We start from the raw sequence: 9,296 nt of genomic DNA on the forward strand, positions 1-9,296 counted from the left end.
CAATTACTAGCTGACCCGCGCAACTTCGCTTGCGTCCAATAAGAGAAAATGGGTGATTTTTTTCCCCGTTTTTGTAACATTAATTACTGGTACTGTGCTTCTTTTGGTCGTAGCGTGATGATATATAGCCTATAACCTTCCTTGATAAATGGACTATCTAACACTGAAAGAATTTTTAAAATCGGACCAGTAGTTCCTGAGATTAGCGCGTTCAAACAAACAAACAAACAAACAAACAAACTCTTCAGCTTTATAATATTAGTATAGATTTTTATACAAGTATAGTCCCACAACTTGGTTGAGAGCCTTGGCAGCAGTATCGTGTTAAACCCCAGGTAACTGGGTTGTGGAGGTCAGATAGGCAGTCGCTCCATGTAAAACACTGGTATTCAGCTGCATCCGGTGAGACTGGAAGCCGACTCCAACATAGTTTGGAAAAAGGCTAGGCTGATATATATACCCCCGGTTTCTGAGGTACATTTAACGGTAGTCTATCTATTAAATAGCGCTAAAACTCATATAAAAAAACTCTATTGAATAGATAAACTACCGTTAAATGTACTCAGGAACCGGGCATTAGTCAGTTTTTCTTCCAACTATGTTGGATGCAGCTGAATACCAGTATTATGTATCTTGCTGGCAGCAACGAGTTGTATATTTTTTAAAATTAACCAGTGGTTTTAATTAATAACCTTCCACGCAAGTGGTCGCAGTTTCGAACCCGAGGCAACACACCAATGATTTTTCGAAGTTATGTGTGTATTAGAAATAATTGTCACTTGTTCCAACGGCGAAGGAAAACGTCGTGATGCAAACTTGCATGCCTGAGTGTTCTTAAAAACTGTTCTTGAAGGTATGCAAAGTCCGCCACTTGGACAGCGTGATGGACTCAAGGCCTAACCCCTCCCTCATTACGGGAAGAGACATTTGCCCAGCAGTGGGACAGTAATGTGTTTAATCTATTTATATAATTCTGTGTAATTCCAAATTAAATTAACTGTATAAAACAGGCAACTGTCAGCTCTCTGCATAAAGTCTGTAATCACGATTGTAATATCCAAAATCGCTGAAGATTTTCTCTTCCTCCACTTATTACAAGTTATGTGAGGTCTCTCAATTAGGTCTCTCCTTCAGGATTTCTCTCAAAAACATAATGAAAAAGGATTTTGCTGATGTTTTTGAAACTGGCCGCCATTAACCCTCCTTGGGAATTGAAGGTGCAAAAGACTATGAAATAAAGTTAAATTACATTTTTTCCTTTTAATTTTAGCTGCCCGATGGCTACATGTCCTCTTTCCCCAATAACACGAGATGAGCACCAGTATGTAATCTGTAAATATGTATTTTAGAAGTATATAAGTACCTATGTTTATGATTACCATAGTACAAGCTCTGCTTAGTTTGGAATCAGATAAGCATGAGAAGTTATCAAAAGGCAATAATAATTTTAAAAGGGAAAGGAAAAGACTACTAATGAAACAACCAATTAACGACTGCCATTAGAAGACAAATTTACGAGTAAAGCAATAGCCTGGTCTAATAGCCAAATGACTTCATGAAATAGTTAGCCTTACAGCCACGAGGCTAAAGCCACTGCATACAAAATTAATTACACACCTAAAATTAAATTAAAACTCAAGGATTAACCGCTTAAACTAACAACATAATAATCTAAAAACTAATTAATTCTTATCAAACAACACAAATAACTTTTCACGGTAGATTTCACACTAAAACCGTGCTTCCACGAACAAAACATAACATTCGAACTTAGTCAAGTAAATTGTACGAAACATGTTATGAGAAACAATGATTATTATATTATTTATATTTTTGACGACAGTTTTCGCTGGCAGCTATGAGAAATACATCGAATTACTACCCGAAGAAGAGAAGCAGGAGTTCTTAGAGAAGATAGCCAGAAGAATCATGGAGAACATTCAGAGTAAAGAGAATAAAGAGAGGTTTAGCAGAGAACTTAGTGATGATCAGTTGAAAGAACATAATGAGTTCGTTGAATCTATATTGAAAGAAGAGACTGAACAAATGATGAAAAATAATACTTCTGCTGCTGAGAATTCAAAGAACGAAGAAGAGAACAATTCAGAAGGGAATACAGAAATGAAATCTATAAAACTTGATAGGGACGATGTACAAGATGAAGAAAACGTAGATTTGACGGTAAACAGACGTAATAACGACGATGAAGGCGCTATAGAGGACTCTACTGAGCCCAATCAAGATATACCAATACAAAAACGATCTGATCCAACCGATGGCAACGATTCTATCACAGATGAGGTCAAAGAAACTGTAGAAGAAGTAAGAACAGAGGCGAGTAAAGACGATGATGAATCAACTCAAGAACGTTTTGGTAAAAAATCTTCAGATATTAAAGATTCCAGTGAAATACAAACTAAAAGTGACTCTAACGCGTCGGTCAGGGACAATTCAGCTTCGGATATAGAACCTGAAAAAAAAAGCAATGAAAAAACGACGGTAAATGCATCGGGAGAGAAATCAAATTCCCTAAGCTGCGAAGAAGCGGCTGTTAAACCAGGAGAAGATTCAAATTCGGATAGCAAAGAAAACTCAACTGACAAACCATCAGCAGAGAATTCAAATTCGGCGAGCAACGAAAAAACTACAGTGAAAGTTTCAGCTGAAAATTCAAATAACGATGAAGATAAAATTCAAAGTACTGAAGGAAAATTTGATATAATACCTACTAGAACTACCACTGACAGTGATTCTCAGACACAAATCAATGATTTCGAGGTTGAAACTGAAAAACAGAGTGAATCTGTGGAGAATTCTAGACGTTCAAATGTAGACGGAAATCACAAGACAACAGTTAACTATACTACTGAATCTAATATAAATATAAATTCAACTAAAATTAAACAAAATGAAGAAAACAGCACACAATCTAGCGTCTCAATCGATGAAGGAACCACTGAATTAATTGCAGAAACGACTTACAAAACAATCACTAAAACAATCTCCAATTTTGATGACAAAAATTCACCTGACGTCACTGAAAATTCTATAGATAAAACTACAACTGAAAACATACAGACATTAACTGAAAGTCCTGTATCCACTGTCCCTGAATTGAAAGGAACACAGGCTGAAACGACTACTGAAAATAGCCCTAATATAATGAATTTAGTTTCTAAAACAGATCCGTCAATTGATATGTTAAAATATTTGAGTTTGAAAACGAAAACAAAACTAGCAGGCACTAGAAGGAATGGGAAAGAGACATTAGTTGATAAAGCTGTAAAAAATGCTGTATCGAATTTCAGGAAATTCTCCGCTAGACTAGACTCCAGTATTAAACGTAAGAACGAGTTAAAGAGTCCTGATATTGTAATGCCAGATAATTATGAAGTTCATGAGATTCGTAAGTATCAAAAAATCATTGAACCCCATTCACATCCCTCTACCGGGCAAGGGTCTCACGTAATGAGGGAGAGTTAGGCCTTGAGACCACTATACTATATAGGAAGCTGCGGTCGAAGACCTCCATGCCTCGGAGAGCACGTAAAACCGTCGGTCGTGAGCTTGACCTCTCCCTGGTCGTGATAGTTTAGCCGTCCCAGCGGGTTATGAAAGTAAAGGAATAGAGAGTGTACCTGTGTATTATGCACACACTTGGGCACTATAAACAAAGTCCTGCACAGTTACCTGGTTTCAAAGAATCTGGTCGCCTTAGCCGAAATCAACCAGTACGATTTATTAACATTGATTATTTTCAGCTGAAAACCAAGCTCCATTCGTTGAGAAACCATCAACATCGATAGAACAGCCTCACTTCGCCCCAATCTACAATTATTCACCAGACAACGCGTTTTACAACCCACGAAACGGTCAAGGGCCCAACATAGTTGAAGAGAACACCATAGAAACGGAAAACTTACGAAACAGAAATGATAATAAGAAACCAGAATTTCTTATAGATTTGTATGAAATGGTAGGAAAGTTAAATGCTGCTAAGAAAGAAGAAGCAAACGCGAGAGCAAGAATCGAAGACGACAAACGAAATGAAGAAAAAGATAATAAGATTTTGTTACCAGATATGCCTGTGCCAGAGGCTTATAACTTGGGAGATGGTCTTAAAAGTCATATAAGAGGAGTCAGAACAGCTTTATTCATAGACAAACAAATAGAAAAAACGAAAAAAGATTCAAATGAAGTCAGCAATTTTGAAAATGCCGACAGAAATTTAACGTACAGTGATAATTTCGTAATTGTAAATCCAGATGATGTTTCTATGAAGAAAGATAAAAGAAAACCTATGATTATGAATTTGATTGATATTAATAAGTCATTGAATAATGGTGTTTATTCGAAGACTGATGGGAAAGCTTTGAGAATGAATATTATTGGTAAGAAGGGTAAGCGTAATGATGCTGAACAAGGTGTCGATGAATACGGGAATGCAAAACTTACAGGTAACAGTTATATTTGATTTCAGTTTTAAAATAACAATTTTTCTGACATTTCAACTACACGTTTAGCGCAGAGGTAAACGTGGTCATCTCGCTGCAATAATCGTAGCGCAGAGTGTGGTGGATTCGTATTACATCCCGGACAATTATTTGCGATGAGCACGAATGTCTGTTCTGAGCCTGGTTGTAAATGTATCTGTATAAGTATGTATTTAGAAGTATGTTTATCAGTTATCTGGTTACTATAGTACAAGCTCTGCTTGCAGTTTAAAATCGGATGACCGTGTGTGCAGTAGTCACATGATTTTTATTATTAATTATATTTATTTTCTGATTAGTTAACTGCCTGTGTGGCGCGGTTGGAAGTGTTTCCGACTGCTTTTCATGAGTTTTAGTGTTTGATTTCCGGGACGGGCAAAGAACTATTGGTCTTTCCTAATTTATGTTAAAATATTTCGTACCGGTACCCCGGAGTTTAGTAACGTGCTCGGTATATAGCAACCTGGGACTGACATTGTTAACGACGAAACGTAGATGTATTTCAAACTCCTTGTCTACACCGTCGGGTATAACAGGCGTAATATCTTTACAGGTAATTATGACACAATAGCAGAAATCCTACAATTAGCTGATGAGGGAGACGTTTTTGTGGTCATGGAACACTTACAGCAATTAGGTCTACCAATTACGAGAAGAGCCAATTCACCCGTAGTATCATATATGAGCATACTCAAAGATTTATTGAAAGAAGACAGTGTGGCTTTAAAGCGATATGATTGGCTCGCAACTACGGTGGAAATACAATCATCTATTTTGAAAATACAGGAACTTATGTAAGTTAAAATCATTCTCATTGCCTAGACACTCTTCCAACTATGTTGGAGTCGGCTTCCAGTCTCAACGGATGCAGTTGAATACCAGTATTTTACGTATAGCGACTGCCTATCTGACCTCCACAACAAAGTTACCTGGGTTATAACACGATACCCTCGAAGATCTTTGACAGTCGTTAACAATAGTCAGAAGTTTGAAAGTCTGACAACGAGTCTTACCGTGGGATATCGTGAGTTCGATGCCTATGCCGGACAAATTCTTTTACTGATAAAAATAGTATTGTTCTCAATAGTAGTCCGGAGACTGGCAACGACGCCGGTATACGGCAATAGGCTATATTACACCTCAGCTTTCGGGTAAAACAGGCGTAATATTATGTACATAATATGTACCCAGATTAGAGTTATTTTCTTTTTTTCGCAGACGAAGAAAACGCGACAACATGCCAATCCACCCATCAGACGTACAGATTCTAAAATACATAGTATTTCTTCATAATTTCGCAACACAATTCACTGAAGCAAACAGCCTGAAGAATAAACTAAGGAAAAAATACCTCTTACCAAGAAATAAGAATAGAAAAAATAGCAGCAGAATTTTGAAGGAAAAAGGTTTATTACATAGACCGTGGCTGTATTTGAGAACGCTCTTGCCTAATTTAAATGATAAAGCGACTTTAGAAAGGGTTGAAGGTTTTATTAATGATGTCGAAGACCGTTTATTTGATGTAAGTATCTATTTTAATCTTGTGGGGGGAAAGCAGTAAAAGCGTGGTGGCGTAAGTTGGAACGGTTCAAGTGGCCGACGGTTCGATCCCGAGGCCAACAATTACTTTTCCAAGTGATGTGTGTATTATGAATAATTAGTACTTGTTATAACGGTGGTGGAAAAATTGTATTGTAACCTTGCATCAAAGTCCGCTTGGCCAGCGACTTAAGGCCTAACCTCCTCCCTCGTTCAGAAAGAGACTCTTGCCCAGCATCGGGACAGAAATGGGTTAAAAAACAGTTTCCCTGTTTAATCAATTATTTTTACTTTATAATTTTGGTTTATAATAAAATAAATTCTTTTCTCCAGCTTCACCGTGCGCTAAGTAGTCTAACAGCAGTTACAACGTACAAACATCAAAATTGGTACGCGAACTTGAAAGATTTGTATATAACAGAAAATCCAGAAACAAAAGTTCTACGTGAATTATTACTTCACATGTCTGTAGTTAGACTAATAGAATTAATAGAAAACAGCTGTAAGAAAGGACTAGAATATGACTTCATAGATTATATGAAGAGAAATAAAAAAGAAGCAAAAAGCACTTTGGAAGAAATGATTTTTGTTTTGAAGCTTGTAAATGATGCTAAAAATGACTTAACTACATCGTAGTCAAAGATTTTATTGTACAAAATGTTTTAATAAGTTTAAATTACGACACAATAAATTATTTAGACAATATAACGCAGCTATTTTTATCAAAACTTATTTTAGTAAATTAAATTCATTCTTATTGGAATAATCCAAAACCTAAAATGTTATACTATTCTCTATTTAATTGGTTAAAAATTCTTTTTTAATTTAATTTTCATTTTGTTTTGAAAACAATCGAATTCAATTTATTATTTTTTTGTATTTTGTTTTTTATTATATTACAATTTACTTTTAATATTATGGCATCTTGTTCTAAGTAACAGTTCTTACTGGCAACACTGTCGCGTCTATGTCAAAATGCTTGTTGTTTATCATTGGAGAGAGTGCGATTTTGACAAAAAATAAGAAATTTGTTATTAAATGCTAACGAAATCCAGTTGATAAACAAAAATGACAGACGATGAAGACTCTTACTGTCGTCTATGCGCTGAACCAACGCCAAAACAACAGCTTATAGAACCTGATGGGGATGTAGGACTAAACTCGAAGATCGCCGCAAAAATGTCATGGATAAATGTTGATATTTCTACCACAAAAACTCTTCCTGACTCCATCTGCTTCTCATGTTTCGACTTATTGGAACGTACTTGGTCTTTCCTGCACAACGTGAGGACCGCGCAAGCGAAATTGAACAAGATATTCTTGAAGAAAACTGTTTCGGATGACGCTGTTTCTGACGCGAAAATTGACTTGGAGGTCGGTGTAAAGCCTGTGAATGAGGATTGGGAGGACTTTGTCATCAAGCAGGAGGTAAAACCAGAGATTGAAGTGCAAATAGAGACAGTAGATCCTAATTCCTTGATTGATTTGACGCTAGGAGTTGTGAAGACAGAAAGGCTTAGTATTGATGATGATCACCTCGATTCAGACGGCATGAACTCCACAGATAGTGATGTACCTCTATACGTGACAGCTAAGAAGAAGAAAGTGAGAAAAAAAAAGAATTTTAAGGCAGAAAATGATTCGGATTTATTGAATGATGTTGAATGTTTGACATGGGATGACTATATGTGCCGCTGTCCAGACTGTGATGCTCAATGTAAAAATATAGTATCTTTACGCCTCCATTCTTTACAAATACATTCACACTGTTGTACATTCAAATGCTCGGACTGCGGTAAAGTATTATCCAGTTATAGATCGTTCACAAATCATGCGAGAACTCACAAAAAGAATCTTAGATACTGCTGTGAGTTTTGCAACAAGACTTTTATATCTACGATGAATCTCAAAAGCCATAAAAACTCATCACACAAAGACGCATACTCAACTATCTGCCACAACTGCGGAGCTACCTTCGAAAACTCAGACTTACTACGTGACCATCTCAATATTTATGCTAGAAACAACCAAAAAAGAATTAAAAAACAAAAAGTACCACAAACAAATGATTCAAGTAAGGATTTGAAATGTAAACTTTGTAATAAAGAGTTTAAATCGCGGACAAGTTTGCATCAACACAAAACAGTACACACTGAACGTAGCAGAGACTTCGCTTGTCATGTCTGCGGTAAGATGTTCTTCACTAAAGGGACGTTGACGACTCATTTAATGACCCATGAAGATGCTAAACGCTACAAATGCGAATTCTGTCCAATGGCTTTCCACGCAAGAGGGAATCTCCATGCACACATCAGTCTACACTCCGGTGCAAAACCATTCGTCTGTGAGCAGTGCGGCAAAAGTTTCAGAGCGAAACGTCACTTGAAATCACATTCCATAGTACATACAGACTTAAAACCGTACTCATGTAATTACTGTAGTAAGACTTTTAGATTTAAGACGCGTTTAAACTTACATCTAAGACAACATACGGGTGCTAAGCCGTATAACTGTGTGTATTGTCAAAGAGACTTTACAAACGGGTCGAATTATAAAAAGCATATGAGACGTAAACACAATATTGATACGTCTAGCCGGAGAAAATATGAAAATGATATTAGAAATGAGACTAATATGGAGAATAGTGACGCTGAGAGAAGTCAAACGTAAAGTTTTGTATGATATATAGCTTATTACTGTCCCATACATACAACAATGACTTGAAAAGAGGTCAGGAGCTTAGTACTTGTGACCGGCAGTCCTGTATAACAACATGTATGTATGTAAATGAGGCAAGGGAAGTTTGTAAGGTTCGTACCAAGTGGCGTTCTTTGGTCTCTGCCTACCCCTATGGGAGAAAGGCCTGATTATATATGTACTGTCCTACTACTGGGCATGGTTATAGCCCAACTTAGTAAAATCTTAGCATGCACAATTGGTTATCATTTTCAAGCAAATTGATAAATGAAATTATTACATTTATGTAAAAATAATGGTATACATTGGCTATACCTATAGTAAATAAATTTTCTTTGAATGAGTTTCACTTAAATTGTTTTTCTGTTTAAACATATTGTATTCTTCCCCTCCTATTTTTAAATCAATTGGACTATATTATATTATTTTTCAAAGAAAACTTTTTATCAAATAAAAATTAATAAATTTATATCATGCTACCAATTTCTGTACATTACAAAGTGGTTGATGTTTTTCAACATTTTCAAAGGCATCTTATTATGTAAATAGTGCCAGTTATATTATTTA

At 36.1% G+C, this 9,296-nt stretch overlaps 1 protein-coding gene across 1 annotated transcript; it reads left to right on the forward strand.

The window, feature by feature from the left end:
- Positions 1-1,718: 1,718 nt before the first annotated feature.
- LOC142984356 (uncharacterized) lies at positions 1,719-9,075 on the forward strand. Its single transcript, XM_076131911.1, has 7 exons — positions 1,719-3,406; positions 3,762-4,457; positions 5,047-5,287; positions 5,712-6,015; positions 6,366-6,667; positions 6,968-7,033; positions 7,097-9,075. The coding sequence occupies exons 1-7, from the start codon at positions 1,810-1,812 to the stop codon at positions 8,700-8,702; spliced, it is 4,812 nt and encodes a 1,603-aa protein (XP_075988026.1). The 5' UTR covers positions 1,719-1,809; the 3' UTR covers positions 8,703-9,075.
- Positions 9,076-9,296: the final 221 nt, after the last annotated feature.

Source organism: Anticarsia gemmatalis, chromosome 27 (genome assembly GCF_050436995.1).
Source record: "Anticarsia gemmatalis isolate Benzon Research Colony breed Stoneville strain chromosome 27, ilAntGemm2 primary, whole genome shotgun sequence".
In the NCBI taxonomy this organism is placed as follows: Eukaryota; Metazoa; Arthropoda; class Insecta; order Lepidoptera; family Erebidae; genus Anticarsia; species Anticarsia gemmatalis.